Source organism: Nerophis lumbriciformis, linkage group LG28 (genome assembly GCF_033978685.3).
Source record: "Nerophis lumbriciformis linkage group LG28, RoL_Nlum_v2.1, whole genome shotgun sequence".
NCBI classification, from domain to species: domain Eukaryota; kingdom Metazoa; phylum Chordata; class Actinopteri; order Syngnathiformes; family Syngnathidae; genus Nerophis; species Nerophis lumbriciformis.
Window position 1 is genome coordinate 15,330,453 of NC_084575.2, and position 19,029 is coordinate 15,349,481.

A 19,029-nucleotide genomic window follows, 5' to 3' on the forward strand; every position below is an offset into this window, starting at 1 on the left:
ATTATCATGTTTTGTTTTAAGTCATGTTTTGTTTAGTTTCTGTCTTTTCACTCCCTTGTCTGGTCACCATAGCAACCATTAGTTTTCACCTGTCACGTCACGCACCTGTTTCACGTTTTGAGTCACGCACCTGCTTTCACTAATCATGTCCATAGTATTTAAGTTCAGTGTTTTTCAGTTTGTTTTTCTGACGACCTCGCACCCCATACCGCACCCCGCATTTATGCCCCCTGTCACACTCTGTCCTCCGCTGCGCACTTCATGTCCATGCCAAGTAAGTTTTGTTTCGATTCATGCCACAGTTAGTGTTTTGTTTATTTGTTCATAGTTTTTTTTTGCCCCCGTGCAAGTCTTTTGTTTTCATTAGTCAAGTTTGTACATCCGCCTTGAGCGCGCCTTTTGTTCGTTTGAGTGTTATTATTAAATTATGTATTTACCTTCATGCCGTGACCAGTCCAATTCACTTGCACCTCGGGAGAACAAACCACACCATAGTCCAAGTTTTGACACATGGCATCAATCGGTGGGACATCTTCACTATTTCAAAGGAATAATTTTTGCATGCTATTTGCGCCGAATATTCTGCAAAATTAAAAAAACATTGCCTTTCAACACATACTGTAACTATGACAATGTTTTGAAAGCCTATGAAGACGCTTGCTGCTTAAAAAGCTACCCCAAAGTCAGTCGCTCTTTTCGCTGCGTAATTGTGCAAAAAGTTTGCCAGAGATGATAGGAGGGTTAAAGCGATCTGTGATTTCATCATGGAAATTATTGTTCTGAAGGACCATCAATGTACTATCTTTGAAGATACTGGCTATTGTTTGGACAAATGTACTGGTTCAGTTTGTTAAAGGGGAACATTATCACCAGACCTATGCAAGCGTCAATATATACCTTGATGTTGCAGAAAAAAGACCATATATTTTTTTAACCGATTTCCGAACTCTAAATGGGTGAATTTTGGCGAATTAAACGCCTTTCTAATATTCGCTCTCGGAGCGATGACGTCACATCGGGAAGCAATTCGCCATTTTCTCAAACACCGAGTCAAATCAGCTCTGTTATTTTCCATTTTTTCGACTGTTTTCCGTACCTTGGAGACATCATGCCTCGTCGGTGTGTTGTCGGAGGGTGTAACAACACGAACAGGGACGGATTCAAGTTGCACCAGTGGCCCAAAGATGCGAAAGGGGCAAGAAATTGGACGTTTTTTCCGCACACTTTACCGACGAAAGCTATGCTACGACAGAGATGGCAAGAATGTGTGGATATCCTGCGACACTCAAAGCAGATGCATTTCCAACGATAAAGTCAAAGAAATCTGCCGCCAGACCCCCATTGAATCTGCCGGAGTGTGTGAGCAATTCAGGGACAAAGGACCTCGGTAACACGGCAAGCAATGGCGGCAGTTTGTTCCCGCAGACGAGCGAGCTAAACCCACTGGATGTCTTGGCTCACACCGTCCCTTATGCCACCGAAGATGATCAAGAGAAGAATATCAACCCTAGCTTCCCTGGCCTGCTGACATCAACTCCAAAACTGGACAGATCAGCTTTCAGGAAAAGAGAGCGGATGAGGGTATGTCTACAGAATATATTAATTGATGAAAATTGGGCTGTCTGCACTGTCAAAGTGCATGTTGTTGCCAAATGTATTTCATATGCTGTAAACCTAGTTCATAGTTGTTGGTTTCCTTTAATCCCAAACAAACACATACCAATCGTTGGTTAGAAGGCGATCGCCAAATTCGTCCTCGCTTTCTCCCGTGTCGCTGGCTGTCGTGTCATTTTCGTCGGTTTCGCTTGCATACGGTTCAAACCGATATGGCTCAATAGCTTCAGTTTCTTCTTCAATTTCGTTTTCGCTACCTGCCTCCACACTACAACCATCCGTTTCAATACATTCGTAATCTGTTGAATCGCTTAAGCCGCTGAATTCCGAGTCTGAATCCGAGCTAATGTCGCTATAGCTTGCTGTTCTTTCCGCCATGTTTGTTTGTGTTGGCTTCACTATGTGACGTCACAGGAAAATGGACGGGTGTTTATAACGATGGTTAAAATCAGGCACTTAGAAGCTTTTTTTAGGGATATTGCGTGATGGGTAAAATTTTGAAAAAAACTTCGAAAAATATAATAAGCCACTGGGAACTGATTTTTAATGGTTTTAACCATTCTGAAATTGTGATAATGTTCCCCTTTAAATCCACCTTTGTTTGAGTCTTTCATACTTTGAGGTGTGCGCAAACAACAGTTGACACAAAACAAAAATACAAAAACTGATATAAATAGGTTATCGTATCAGCCAAAAGAAGCAGGAAGTTATCTGTATTTCTCTCAGCTTGAAAAAAAATATTGGGCGTCCCTTATTTTTTCCAAAATGGATTTGCTTTTTTTAATTCAACATTATTTACAAATGCATAAAAATAACATTAAAATCTATTGATTTTTCTATTGCATCTGAATGTTTTGTGCGTGTTGTCTTATAAAAGTAAATCTTTTATTATGCCCTGCGATGAGGTGGCGACTTGTCCAGGGTGTACCCCGCCTTCCGCCCGATTGTAGCTGAGATAGGCTCCAACGCCCCCCGCGACCCCAAAAAGGGAATAAGCGGTAGAAAATGGATGGATGGATGGATCTTTTATTATTTTAATGTGTTTCTGTTTTCTAGCAAGATACCAACTGTTCTTATCTTATCTAAGGTGTTGCCGGAAGCTGAGGTCGAAAGTCATATTAGGACATGTTTTGGCAGCTGTCTGCTTATTTTTCTCTGTCATTGATCTACACACGGTGTTCTGCGTCATTTTTGGTGTTTGCTGTCCTTTAAAATAATCAACAGACTTAAACGACCTCATCACATAAACAGCTGTTTACGAGTCACCCTTGCAGATCAATATCAGTTGAAAATGGAGCACTGTTAGTATTTACTTGTAATTTAGATATTCCGTTTTAGAGGACAATCTGTAGCTATGTCTGCACTCTGCGAGTTATATCAAAGGTAGTATGTAATATGCTGGAGGCTTATATATGCCTACAAAAAGCGGCTGGGGGAGATGAAAAAGTACTGTGTAAATTTATAGGATCATCAAAATACTGCATCGTCATACATACTTGCACAACCAATTTTCTAAGTCTTGTATTATTAAGACATCCAATCCATTGCAGTATATGTAAACTTTCTGACCGCAACTATAATTTATGTACATGTTACAGAAATCCATTGAGATTGTTTATTTTCCATCTTGCCAGAGGTTGCATTCTTGTCTGTAACATGTGTGCACAATCTCTACAACTCTATACGTTCTTTTCTAGAGAGCCTGACACAAAATGTGCTTATTATGCCCATTTTTAGCAATCCTGAGCTCTGCTTTCAAAGCCGGTTCAAGGCGTGGATTAAATCTTTCCCAAGGGAAGTAAAAGTTGAATAGTCATTCGTAAGCGGTGACAATGTTACATTTTCTGTCACACAATGCTGCACAACAACAGTAGGTCACTTTTTAAATGCAGCGTTTCAAATGTCTGTGACAAACCCACTTTTCGATAGCTTTCTTTAATGTATGTCCCCTCCAATCTAGTTACGCGGTACATCACTTGGGCCATTTTTAGCACAACCGAGCCTTTAAGCCGGCTTGACAGACCTAAAGTGGGTGGATGGGAGTTTTAGCATAGCTCACCTGTATCATATGCACATTGAAAAGAAATCAATTGAGGGAGCCAATTTTCATAGTTCTGTGTCTCTGCTCTAAAAGTGCATGATGGATATTAAGTATCCACGACAGGAAATAGCTTACATAAAATTTAATGTCTGCTGGACTACTTTACGTTTCTAAAATGACTGTACCCTCACTAGACTTGCCTGCACTGTCACCTTTGTTCTTCTGGCCCGAGTATATGTGTATCTGTTTCTCTGTTTAATGTGTCAGATGTTTTGGACCGGTCCAAAATGCCCACTGAATGATCAAGCCAAGGTGAGCAAGCACAGGCGAGGGCCAGATGGGGATAGAGCCCAGTTGTCTAAAATAGTGCGGCGACGATGCCAGACACTGTTTGCCTCTCACTCTGTTGGATCTATATCCGGGCGGCGGGCCAGTGTTTTTGTGGGTGTATACGTTTCAAAGCTCCTAAGCCTGTGCCACCCGACACGACTTGAAAGCACACGTGCATCAAGGTGCCATCGACGTTAAGAGACAGATTGAAGAGTGATATGTGCACTGCATTGCCTGTAAAAGCAAAAGGAGGGGGGAGGAGGATTTAGAAACCGTTCTGGATGCACGTTCCGTGTCCCTGTCACCTGTTTGGAATGCAGAGAGCCTCGTACAAATTGCAGCGTGATAAGATCAGGAACAGACATACAGGATTTCCTGTCGTCCTCCATACTTCAGCTTTACTAGCGACATATTAAAACTGTATTTTGCAGTGTCAGGAATATCTAGTAATTTATGTCCTCGTAATTGGCATGCTAATTGTCTTTATTGTACAGGGAATGTGGTCAGCAATTAAGAGAGGTGTGTGATAATAAAATCCTGCAAAGCTACATTGTTCTAGTTTGCACTAGCAAAGCAGAAGAGTGCCTGTAGATATATTAGACTGCAATCAAATCGTTCATTTATAGGCTGGTCAATGGAATTTTCCTCACTGGATCTTAAATATAGCATTTCTGTATCTCTCCTCTGTGGTCCTCTTTCACACAGACTATAAATCTGTGCATCAGCATGTACGTCAGTCAGCCAGCCGGTAAGAGAGTCAAAGTATTTTACTTCCTGAGGATAAGACAAGCAGTCCCTTTAGGAGGAAGAAACTATGACATGGGAGGGCGGGAAAACTCCCCAACAGCCAGGAAAACCATGAAATTGTGAGGGTCGAGCCAGGGTCAACCGTGGAAGCCGCTCTGGGAGGTGAATTCAAACACATAGAAAGCCTGAAACAACCTTAACAGTGCTGTGGTAAACTTACTGGACACTTCATTGGGTACACTTGCATGATCTCATGTGAGCCATTTGCTAAAAGGGGTGTAACGGTACACCAAAATTTTGTGTGTGTATATATATATATATATATATATATATATATATATATATATACATATATATATATATATATAAACCGAGGTACGTACCGAAGCAACATTTTTGTGTACCGTTACACCCCTAATATATATATATATATATTAGGGCTGCAACTAACGATTAATTTGATAATTGATTAATCTGTCGATTATTACTTCGATTAATTGATTAATAATCGGATAAAAGAGACAAACTACATTTCTATCCTTTCCAGTATTTTATTGAAAAAAACCAGCATACTGGCACCATGTTCTGGACATTGGGGATGCAGCATACACTAATAATAACACAGAAATGTAACTCATCAGAACTGAATCAGATATTGTACATGTTTCTATTGTGAATAATAAAGGATTCATTTTAGGCTGCCTCTGAATAATAGCATGAAATTTTCCAGCACCTTCATAACGTTTAGTTATAGTAAAGCGTCACTCAAATCTAAATATATTTATATAGCTTTATCGGCCCCAGCTACATTGATCCATTATGAAACCAACCTGAGATATTTCTGTCCGTTACGTTTATTTAGAAATTGGTAACCGTGCGTTTTCTCTCTCAAAACGGAGTCAAATGTGCCAGAGACACATTATCAGCCCCGCGTTGCAACAAAGGCATAACATTAACGTTACTCACAAAAAAGCTGAACTCATGAATGTCTGTTGCCACTATGGACTTAAAAAGTTACGTAGCGTGAGTTCTTCCCTTCATCCATGGCTCCAACATGTTTCCTCTTCAGGTGCTCCTGAAGCAATGTTGTACTTCTGTGCCATTTTGCAGGAAACGGTCTTCTTTGAAGTCTTTAAAGTAAAGTGTTCCCACACATTTGATGACTTAGGTCGTACACTTTTCTCCATTGAAGCAATAATCTCCATTGAAGCAATAACCTCAAGATGTTTTTCCGCTGAACTATCGGTACTGTTTTCCTGCGCCATTTTTCGAATGTTCCAGCAAAGGAGACGGCGTCGTCACGTGAGCTGCACATGACACATTATTGGCTAGCTTACCTCCACCTCATGAGGCGTAGCCTCAGCGCCGCCCTGGCGCTGTTTTGTACTGTTTTTGTACTGATTTTGATTCCTGTTTCTCAGCTGTTTGTAAATGTTGCAGTTTAAAAATAAAGTTTTATTTAAAAAAAACAACAAAAAAAACTCCGCATGCGCATAGCATAGTTCCAACGAATCGATGACTAAATTAATCGTCAACTATTTTTATAATCGATTTTAATCGATTAGTTGTTGCAGCCCTAATATATATATATATATATATATATATATATATATATATATATATATATATATATATATATATATATATATATATATATATATATATATATATCCATCCATCCATCCATTTTCTACCGCTTATTCCCTTTGGGGTCGCGGGGGGCGCTGGAGCCTATCTCAGCTACAATCGGGCGGAAGGCGGGTTACACCATGGACAAGTCGCCACCTCATCGCAGGGCCAACACAGATAGACAGACAACATTCACACTCACATTCACACACTAGGGCTAATTTAGTGTTGCCAATCAACCTATCCCCAGGTGCATGTATATATATATATATATATATATATATATATATATATATATATATATATATATATATATATATATATATATATATATATATATATATATGTTAGGGGTGTAACGGTACACAAAAATTTCGCTTCGGTACGTACCTCGGTTTAGAGGTCACGGTTCGGTTCATTTTCGGTACAGTAAGAAAACAACAAAATATACATTTTTTGGTTATTTATTTACCAAATTTGTAAACAATGTCTTTATCCTTTTAACATTGGGAACACTATAATAATTCTGCCCACGTTTATCAACATTAAACTGCCTCAAGTTGTTGCTCAGATTAAATAAAATGACAAAACTTTTCTTCTACACATTAAACAGTTTCAAGTCAACTCATCATGCTTAATTTATTACAGCATTTGGGAAGCCTGAAGTTGATTTTTTGTATGTAAATGTTATATTTTTATCAACATGTGATAGCAGGGACCCTGCCATTCAAAACTAGGCTGCTCCATTACTAATGATTAATGTAAATATAGCTGAAAAAATAGTACAATAGCAATAGGAGAGACTATTCATCCATGAACACCATGGAGTTCATGTAGGCTTAATGATGCACTTACATTATTATATCAACTATCAGAGACAAAAACTCTTCATTTAACATAATGTCTTTTTTGCTGCTTCAACACAGCTCAATCAACACAGAAAAAGGTAAAGGGAAATAACAGACAGACAGGGCTTTGCTGTCCGTACCACACTCACACACACACACACACACACACACACACACACACACGCCGCAAAATTAGGTAACGTTACGCTAAAAGCTAATTAGCCTTCACCTCAAGCCAGGACTGCGAGCAAACTCTGCTGCCGTTTATGTTTCTAGAACGTGAACGGGCTCATAGTGATGTTACTAGTAGTTGACTGGGAGGTGTTTATTATAATTTGGGGAGAGTCCGCTGCCTAATGCTTACCTGCTAAACACCTACCTGCTCATCACGAGCACTGACACCATGCACTCTGAATACGCACTGCTGATTGGCTGTTACCGCTCTGCGTGTAACCAATCAGATGGTTGTGCGGGTGGGACAATGCTGGGTGCTGTGTAGAGTACTGACAGAGAAGAGGCAGAACGAAGCAGAGCAGCTTGTTAAGACTTTAGCTTAGGCGGCTACTTAATATGTTCGTGTGGAAACTCGTTCGGTACACCTCCGAACCGAACCGAAACCCCCGTACTGAAATGGTTCAATACAAATACACGTAATATATATATATATATATATATATATATATATATATATATATATATATATATATATATATATATATATATATGTCACGGAGCTCATTTAATTTAATTTAATTTCAATTATTCTCAACATTGAGAATAATATAAATCAATTAATCGCAGCGATCCCAGGCAGGAAAAAAAAAAGTAATTGAAAAATATCAGCCGGGGTTTTTATATGGATGGTTTATATATGGATGGATGATGGATACATACCTACATTATATATATATATATATATATATATATATATATACATACACACACACACACATAACCAATTAAGCTCGTAAATTGAGGTATCACTGTATTTGTTTTCATTGGAAAAGCAGTATGTTTATTATATCTCTGGTTAAGCTCATTGTTTTGGCCGATGAGCATGCATATTTTTGTATGTGTGGATGATGGACTAACTCTGATGAGTATTGATGTTTGATAAGGACAACACTTGCACCAAGATACTGTTAAGGCTTTTTATTTATGGAAATGGTGTTGAGTTTTTATCTTTAGCTGAATCCTAAAAATATGCACAGGATATTTTGAGCGACTTCTCTGTCATTTGCCAGCCTTCGAGCCGAAGAAGATAATAGGCTGAACTAAACAATTATTTTGAAGCATCGAGAGCTTTCGATTTTCTTTTCTTTCACATCTAATTTTACTTTCAGAACTTCTAAGTACATTGGTGCTTTAAAAGTAAAAAGCAATATAAAATAACCAAAGTATGTTTATGTTGACCAATAGAGGTGAAATAATTTATTAAATCCTGGATGCATCACGATTTGGACTTGAGCGATATGAATCATCGACAAACTTTCAAATATCAATTATTTAAGCATTTTATATCAAGTAATACAGACGGTTGCTTCTAAAATGTGGAACCAGCACAGACACACAGAGCGCAAAACACAGGCAAAAAGAGGGGTAAAGTCCTGCTAATTGCTAAGCGAGCTTAAATGTGAAGTCGTGAAACAACAAAACAGGTGCGTTGTACATTTCAATTGAAGTCTTAACTGGAATGTCTTTACAGCAGACTATAAAGATGCGTAAATTGTAATCGAATTATATTGACAGTTTTTTTTTTCCACTCGACTATTGGCTACATTTTTTTATTTCACATCTTCAAAAAAATATCACCTATCTCATTTGATGGATTAGTTTTACTTAATGAAGCTTTCTGAGTTAATGGAAATTGAAATACATTTTGATTTGTTTTTGTTTAAGAGATTAGAAAGTGAAGCCCCCATAACATATCCCATGTTGACACAAATATAAGACGACCCCCTCTTTTTCAAGAACTGTTTTTAATAACAGATTTTTCCAAACAAAAAGACAAACCATATTTTTTTTTACTGTGTTTTCAATATCAGTGAAATAACAATAGGTAGGTTGCAAAAAGGTATATAAAGTATAATATAAAGTATATGTTTCTTAGCTACTTGACAGTTGTTTGCAGTCATGGAATTCCTCCCGAGTAAAATTTCTATCGACACACTGAAAAAACTTTAAATATGGGCACACTTCACTCAGCACTTTATGTTGGTGCAAAAATATTTTGATCTGCATGACATTGTTTGATTTTGGTGCTGCTTCTTCTTTGTTGTGCTCTCTTGTTGTCTTTGTTGGTCGCACACTAGACTCTCAGATGCTAGAACTCGGTAGCAGCAAGCGTAATGTTGAAACAGAAATACTGACCCTTTAGCGGATAACTGTTTTGGTTTTACTCCTCTTTAGCCTGCAACTAATGGAGAGACTAAGGTTTAAATGTAGGATATACCTTTTAATACGCTAGATAATATAACAAACAGTGCATCATAGTATAAATAGTTTTAATGAAGACGTTATACTCAGACATTTTATTTGCCAAGATTAGGGCTTTTTCCCTAACCTTGCGGCTTGTTAAGCAAAGGTTGGCAGAGGTGGTCATCTTCAAGGGCTGTAGTGCCTTTTGGATCATCAAATTAGCGTGATTGGTCGATGTAGCTGGTGTTACTACGCCACCCTGCTGGGCTTTTCCTAAAGAATGACAATTTAATCAGTGACCCGTTCACTCCTCTAAAATGAACCCATTGTTGTCTTGTCGCCAACGTCCAATTGGTCTCGCAAACAAGGCACAAATCTCTCTGCACCCCACAGCGAGCACAGTAAGAAACCACAATTGTTACCTACCACACCAACTTATATATATTCATATATTTGGCTTGTATAAATATTTGCCAGTTGTGGTGAGCCCTCTTGTTTCTTTTTATTGCTCCAGTCATAAAAGCGTCAATAGATCTATTCCTCGAGAGGCAGAACATTTTTCTCAGCTTCTCGACAGGGATTATGAAACCTTACTCACCTCAATAGATTTGGCTGAATGATTGCACAATCTTAGTACGGAATATGGAGTAATGTCTCCATGGAGAACCACAATCCATGATTCACTGATTGTTGCGTAATAGCCCATCACATTCCTAGCAATGACTCACGACGAGTCGGCTGCTGTAGTTCGTAACTAGCGACATTAATGTCAGTTGTGGTGGCGTATGTTGTTAGGAACAACAGGAAGGATTGATCAGGCCTTTACAGATGGTCGCCACAATGAATCCCTGGTGTGTACTCGAGATTTCAATCTCTTTAAATGTGTTCCTGCTCTCATGAAGCATATTTAGGAGTAGAAGAGACACAAGAGAAAAATTAAACAGTTATGATCTTTTTAAAAAAATCAAAAGATGAGAAAGGACGCACCACTAAAGGTATTATTTAATTCTGCACAGTCGACCTACCCAAATGTTTGTCTTCGGTCAACCAGTTTCTGGTTTTGGTATGCACCGCAAGATATTTTTTGCGGTTGCAAAAGTGAAAAAGAAGTTACCCAACATGGAGAAAGCCAAAGAGGCCCCTTTCCCCCCTATATGGAGCAGGCGGCCAAGAGGCCCAGCATTCCCCTCAGAGAGCATTATTGGTGAGTGTTGACACGGGCGCTGTGTGATATTATTTTTCACTGAGGTGCGTCCACGTTCGTCTCCCACAGACTCACTTTTTATATCCTCCATAAAAGCACTTTCCCTTGTTCTCACTGTATGCTTTGGCATTGGTAATGCCCACATTTTTGTTTGATATATGTGTGTCAAAAAAGTCATACATATTTTTTTTGTTAGAGTTGCTCAGGTACTTGTTGGAACAAGGTTGGCAGGCTAGTGCAGAAAGGGGCTGTTAGTAATTAGTTGTCTAGTAAGAGTTCTGTCTTCCGTGTTATAATGGAATTGCAAGAAAATGGAACATACCAGTAGGGATGGGTACCTTTCACATTTGAACTGATTTGATTTGTACTGAGAAATATTCCCGGTACCTGGAATCAGTACCCGTACTCAATGGGATACATTTTTGGTGCTTTTGTGTGTGTTCATGTGGTAATAAATGACCATTTGTCTAATAATAAAATACAATTATTTCTTTATCATTATTTAACACAGAGCTGATAATGATAACGGTGCTGTCCAGTTTCTTACACTCCTGAGTTTCATTTGAAAGTATGTATTAATTTCCGTTTGTTGCCGTAGTCAGAAAGTATTCTTTCGCCATTAGGTTAAATGTGCCCGTCTTGTCTTGCTGAGCTCTACAAAGTGTTTGTACAGTAAGTATTGTACTCAGCTGTTTGATTGTAACATTGCTCTTAGTTCAGTTTTGGAGGTGTTGGAACTGCCAATTCATATCAGTACCATGTAAATGAGCTAACTCGCTTGAAAGGAGGAGCCTTACCTTTGAGTGCTTTCAATCAGGCGTGCTTTGCTTTGTTGAAATGTAGAGACAGTCCATTACGAATACGCCTGTTTGCCTGCCAAGGGCTTAAACTGATGCCATGTTTGCGACCAGACATGACGTTTTGTGTAACTCAGGTAGTGCAGTAAGAATTATTTTTTTTAATTACATATGCACACATATAATAAATGCCACTTTTGCCTATTTTTTCTCATTTTATTTATGAAACACATATTTTTGTATACGAAACCCAAAACCAGTGAAGTTGGCACGTTTTGTAAATTGTAAATAAAAACAGAATACAATGATTTGCAAATCCTTTTCAACTTATATTCAATTGAATAGACTGCAAAGACAAGATACTTAATGTTTAAACTGAGAAACGTACATTTTTTTTTGCAAATAATCATTAACTTAGAATTTAATGACAGCAACACATTGCAAAAAAGTTGGCACAGGTGCATTTTTACCACTGTGTTACATGGCCTTTCCTTTTAACAACATTCAGTTAACGTTTGGGAACTGAGGAGACCAATTTGTGAAGCTTTTCAGGTGGAATTCTTTCCCATTCTTGCTTGATGTACAGCTTAAGTTGTTCAACAGTCCAGGGTCTCCGTTGTGGTATTTTAGGCTTCATAATGCGCCATACATTTTCAATGGGAGACAGGTCTGGACTACAGGCAGGCCAGTCTAGTACCAGCACTCTTTTACTATGAAGCTACGTTGATGTAACACGTGGCTTGGCATTGTCTTGCTGAAATAAGCAGGAGCGTCCATGATAACGTTGCTTGGATAGCAACATATGTTGCTTCAAAACCTGTATGTACCTTTCAGCATTAATGGTGCCTTCACAGATGTGTAAGTTACCCATGCCTTGTGCACTAATACACCCCCATACCATCACAGATGCTGGCTTTTTGAACTTTGCGCCTATAACAATCCACATGGTTCTTTTCCTCTTTGTTCCGGAGGACACAACGTCCACAGTTTCCAAAAACAATTTTAAATGTGGACTCGTCAGACCACAGAACACGTTTACACTTAGCATCAGTCCATCTTAGATGAGCTCGGGCCAAGCGAAGCCGGCGGCGTTTCTGGGTGTTGTTGATAAAAGGCTTTCGCTTTGCATAGTACAGTTTTAACTCGCACTTACAGATGTAGCGACCAACTGTAGTTACTGACAGTGGTTTTCTGAAGTGTTCCTACGGCCATGTGGTGATATCCTTTACACACTGATGTTGGTTTTTGATGCAGTATTCAATGTTATGTGCAGTGATTTTTCTCCAGATTCTCTGAACCTTTTGATGATATTACAGACCTTGGATGGTAAAATCCCTAAATTCCTTGCAATAGCTTGTTGAGAAATGTTGTTCTTAAACTGTACGGCAATTTGCTCACACATTTGTTCACAAAGTGGTGACCCTCGCCCCATCCTTGTTTGTGAATGACTGAGCATTTCATGGAAGCTGCTTTTATACCCAATCATGGCACCCACCTGTTCCCAATTAACCTGTTCACCTGTGGGATGTTCCAAATAAGTGTTTGATGAGCATTCCTCAACTTTCTCAGTCCTTTTTGCCACTTGTGCCAGCTTTTTTTAAACATGTTGCAGACATCAAATTTCAAATGAGCTAATATTTGCAAAAAATAACAAAGTTTTCCAGTTCGAAAATTTCAGTATCTTGTCTTTGCAGTCTATTCAATTGAATATAGGTTGGATTTGCAAATCATTGTATTCTCTTTTTATTTACAATTTACACAACGTGCCAACTTCACTGGTTTTGGGGTTTGTATAACAAACACAAGACTATAAAAAAAAACAATACAAAGTATTTTTAGTACCAGCCCTTCTTTTCGGCAGTGTGTACTAGGTCATGTCTACACAATTAGAGATGGCATGACATGAATTTCTTAACATCTGCGGCTGTTTGTCATAGACCGTGCCTTTGGACAATAAGTCTGCCGGGCTCGTTTGGTGTTTTTATTTGTTGTTTTGAGATAATGTTGGTATTTTGTTGCATTTTAAAATGGTCTCTCTCTATTTTTCTTAATGCCGTGTCTTCAAGTGATAGAAACAAATAGACTGATTATTTTTGCACACGAAAGCAGTTATTCTTTGTCACAGTAGCCCTTTCTGGCAGAAATTGTGCAAGATAATGCAGAGGATAAGGGAGAATATACCAAACACATACATTATACAACAGGAAATGACATGTTTATCGCACTTTATGACTTTTCCATTCAGATAAATGCGTGGTTAGCAAGCTAGTAAACCTTAACTTAAATTTAGGGTAGTTCTATGTATTTTCAGCAAACTTTAGTTTTTTCTATGTACCTCAATCAGGGTTTTCTGTTGCAAAACAAATTAAACTATAACAACTGGTGGCAGATTAGCTAAGAGGTAGATTTTTCTTGTTTGTTTTGAATTAATTAACTAAACAACATGTAAAAGTAGCATTTGTCAAAGCAGAACCGAGATCTGTTTGTCAGAACTAGAGTTGGCACGTTGGCACGACAGGGGGGAATAATCAATTTTTAGATGCATTGCAATTTGGACATGGACGATTAAAAACTAAACATTACAAAAAATGTTTAGTAAACGTCAATAATCGATAATCGATTTATTTATTGTAAATAAAGTAATGTAGACGGTTCCAAACTTTAACTGACTGCAGCGAGCCACCTCACCGAGAGATCCAACCAGCTCCTTCATTATAGGGCACTTATGTTCCAGTTTTGCACACATTTCCATAACTTTAATAAATGTGATGGGAATTCATTTACTTGTTTCTTATTACAAAAGCCCTGTTTCTAAAAGTTGCAAGTTAGTAAAACTGCAATAATATACATAAATTAAAGATGCATCAATAATCTTTTTTTTTCTTTTTTTGTCCTGTCCAGCTACTTAGGCGAATAATATTGTTGATGTAGATGCCCATATTTGCTGCACAGATTTACTTTACAAAAGAGAAGTGTGGGATACTTCTCTTGTTTCCTTATTTGTATTTTACTTTATATTAGGATTTATATTCATGTTTGGCGAAGCCGGATCGGAGCAGGAGGGGATAGAAAGAGAAAAAAAGGAACACGGAGGGGAAATTACAGGGACAACAGGGGCATAAGACAGAGAGACAACAGCAATAACAACCACAACAACAGCAGAACAGCATCAGCAAATACAATATGTACAAATATGATGCAAAATAAGCAGTTAGTGAAGTAAATATTAATAACACATAAATGACAATGAACATTATTGCACTACAAATGGAGCAATAAAAATAGCAACTGAAATAGCACTATTGATAATAAATAATAACAATAATTACCTCTATTATCAGCAATACAGATGTTTTAAATGCAACGGTACATATATGTAATGATAACTTTAGTACAAAAGATAGCAGATAAATGGAGGGGAAGAAAGAGAAGCGAAATGTATTAACCTTGTAGATTGTTATAGTAACTTTAGGTTAAGCTTTGTCAGTGGAAATATATATGTTAATATATGTTTGATGAAACTTGATTACATGCATGAGTGTATGTATGCTTATGTGCTTGTATATGTACAGTATATGTATGTTTGTACAGGGAATGTGCGTGCGGATGTATGTACTGTGTGTGTGTGTATGTTAGTACTGTATTTGTGTATGTGCGAGAGTATGTACCTATGTATGTGGGTAAGTTCCAATGTGTGCGCATATGTATGTATTAATGAATGAATGTACGAATGTGTGTATATATGTATGAATATTTGTATGTATGTGAATTTGTATGTACAATATATTTGTTTACCATTGTGTGCGGGAGCCAAAGTACAGCCCCAGCCACCCAGAGAGCCCAACCCAAAACAGCAGGTGCGGTGCCCAGGGAACTTGCAGCCAGTCCGGCCAGCGACAGGAACCCTAGAGCCGGGCCACGGTGCCGCCCAGCAGGGCCAGCGGCAGGCCACAGACAGACGCGCCCAGCAGAGGACAAGGCAGGGGACAGCCATCCCCCAAGCTAGCAAGAGACCACACCCAATGCAGGCAGAAAGACGAAACACCCCGCCCTGAGGGGCCCAAAGCCTCCCTGCAGCAGGGACGGGAAGACTGCCCCGCCAGGGGGCCATGGAAACCACCCACCGCACCTGCAGGGACCCCAACGATGGATACGTAACATCCAGGAACTGAGGGAAGGGAAAGAGACAAAATAGAAAAAATAAAAAAGACATCACAGACACGCTGACACACAAGGTCACTACCCTGCAGTTTGGCCGCCTTGCACCCCTGCAGTGCACTGAGCTGCCACGATAGATGCAGGGACTAGACCCAGCAGGCCCCAACCAAGACAGGCATCCAATAATCGATTTTTAATCGAATAGTAGCTGCTGAATCGTAATGAAATTGTGAGGTGCCCAAAGATTCCCACCTCTTGTCAGAACGTCTTTGCTGTACTGGTGCTAATTCTGACATTTCTGTTTTGTCACAGCAGGCCTATGTGTCCTCCGGCCACCAGATGGCTCCCCCCAGTCCCAACAACAACAGTAGCAGCAACAGCAGCAGTGGAGGTGAACAGCTGAGTAAAACGAACCTGTATATCCGTGGCCTTCATCCTGGGACTATGGACCAAGACCTGGTCAAGCTCTGCCAACCGTGAGTTTCTTTTTTGATTGATTGATTGAAACTTTTATTAGTAGATTGCACAGTGAAGTACATATTCCGTGCAATTGACCACTAAATGGTAGCACCCGAATAAGTTTTTCAACTTTTTTAAGCCTGGGTCCACTTAAATTGATACATGATACAGATATATACTATCAAATATATACTAACATCATAATACAGTCATCACACAAGATAATCATCATCAGAGTATATCCGTTGAATTATTTACATTATTTACAATACGGGGTGTGGGATATGCGGGGGGTTCGGTTTGGTTGGTATCAACACTTCAGTGATCAACAATCAGCATCAACAATTGCATCATCAGAGAAATGGATATAGAAACAGTGTAGGACTGACTTGGTAGGATATGTACAGCAAGTAGTGGACATAGAGAGAGGGATCAGAAAGTATAAGAAAAAGTGTCTACATTTGATTGTTTGATTGTTTACATTTGATTATTTACTATCCGAAGAGGTATTATGTGGAAAGGAGGGTGTTAGTTTAGGGTTGTAGTTGCCTGGAGGTGTTCTTTTAGTGAGGTTTTGAAGGAGGATAGAGATGCCCTTTCTTTTACATCTGTTGGGAAACAGGTGTAACAACATATAGTTTCAAGAAATAATTTAATGTTGATCGCTGCACAGTCTATATTTTGGCAATTTTGAACAACCAAGAGATTGTCAGAGGAATTAAAGCTTTGCTTAAGCAAGCGTTTATACAAGTTTAGATTGGGGTATGATGTTTGTAATTGGGAAAGACGCTAATGTCGCTTGTATTTACGTTAGCATTTAAGCTAGCCAGTCGTAAGCATGCTTACTATTGCTTCTCCAGTAAAGGAGTAGTGAGTTTATCAAAGTACTGTAAGCTATCACAGAATTCCGATCATTTAATTTTAGAAAGTAATACTAACCGTCAGAAGTTTTAACCCGGTTTATCATTGGTGCCGGTAATCGTTACATTCCTTAGCTGAAGTCCTTTTCAAATAGTTGGGTCGATGCCATGGGTGTGACCTCGGGGAACATGCTTTTTTTGCCGTACCAGAATATGAAGAAGCGCATGTAGCACTTGGCTTCACTGTAACCACGGTGGGAGACGAGGAAAGGCCAGTGTGTTGTTTCCTTTAATGTTAATAAGCTTACAATGTTATGCAGGGTTATAGTTATAACAATTTTAAAGGCTAATTATACTATTTATAGAGTTATGCTGGAGAGTGGGGGGCAGGCCCAAAATATTTTCTTCTTTTAAGGGGGGGCGTGATAGAAAATATTTGAGAAGCACTACCTTAGCACAACAGGCATCTAAACACACACAAACGGCAATTACTACTACTATAAGGATTCGTAAACAACAACTATTTATGAAGAAAGTGCCACAAGGCATGATGGGAAGTAGGGTTGTGCGATATGGCCTTTCAGTGTTTCCCACAGGACAGGCATCTATTTGTGGTGGTGTGGTCGGGGGGTGGCGGCGGCAGCGGCGATGACCAAGAAGAACGCGGAGTTGGAATATAATTACAACATTTTATGTACATATTTATATACAGATTTGAACAATTAGTGATTCACTGAAATATATTTATTAATTGTGGTTCTTACAAAAAATATATCTTATAAAATATAAAAGCTAAAATGTCTCTTAAAGCTCTGCCCCTTTAATTAGTGAATACTAAATAATTTAACTTTAGCCTACTACTACAACCATATTATTTACCAGCAACATGAAGTGAAACAGAGGCAGAGGTGTCCTGCCACAGTCAGTCAACCTCCTCCTCCTCCTCCTCCTGCTGCTGCTGAACAGGTCGCACCTGTGGTCCGGACTGTAGGCCTACCTCCTCTCCAAGTCGAGCCCTTTTCGGCCGTTGAAAATATTTTTCTATACTCATCTGTATGAAGGAGTGAACATCCAACATTAGAATTTATTACTAACGAGCAGAACCGCTCTATGTACAGTGCCGTCTAACCTTAAGCGGCAGCAGCTCAACACATGCAGGGTTCAACGTTAAGGTTTTTTTTCTACTTGCCCGACTTCTCAAATCTACTTGCCCCAATATTTTTACTTGTCCTGCCTAGGTTTTTTTCTGGCTGTGTAGTGCTCATGGCTTATATCTTACTAAAATCCTTCCCGTTGACTATTTACAACACTACACAGTATTTATTATTATTATTATTATTATTATTATTATCTATAATTACATTTAAATGGCATTGCATACATATACAATTAAATGCTATTTCACATTATTTGACCAGTAGCAATTTGTCACGTGGGGGTCGCAGCTTGCTGCGGGGTTGTTCTTCCAACGCAAGATAGACGGCTCCGGACAACAGCGTGAAGGTAGGCTAGGATTTATTTAACATAAATCACGCACTACCGCGAACATAAACAATACAACAACAACAACAAAAAAAAGAGGCAAGCGTGCCTAAAACGCAAGTGAGGCTAATCTTAAACAAAAACTAGGACATGGACATGGGAACTTACTTTGTCAAAACGAGACCTGAACCGGAGTGACATAACGACAATGCAGGCAGGACGAGTGATGAACAAGGTATGCTTAAATAACAGTGACATGATTGGTGACAGGTGTGTGTGAGTCAAAACGTGAAACAGGTGCGTGACGTGACAGGTGAAAACTAATGGTTGCTATGGTGACCAGACAAGGGAGTGAAAAAGACAGAAACTAAACAAAACATGACTTAAAACAAAACATGATAATACAGACATGACAGAGCCCCTCCCTTAAGGACAGATACCA

The 19,029-nt window shown here is 39.0% G+C and overlaps 1 protein-coding gene across 4 annotated transcripts in view; it reads left to right on the forward strand.

Annotated features, from left to right (window-relative positions):
* LOC133570889 (RNA-binding motif, single-stranded-interacting protein 2-like) overlaps positions 1–19,029 on the forward strand; it is a 110,157-nt gene that overhangs the window by 45,660 nt on the left and 45,468 nt on the right. For 3 of the 4 annotated variants that reach the window (XM_061923682.1, XM_061923681.2, XM_061923684.2), the window contains exon 2: positions 16,099–16,262. In XM_061923682.1, coding sequence (XP_061779666.1) covers positions 16,099–16,262 — 164 coding nt within the window. The remainder of the gene's footprint in view (positions 1–16,098; positions 16,263–19,029) is intronic. The other variant, XM_061923683.1, reaches the window with a different exon arrangement.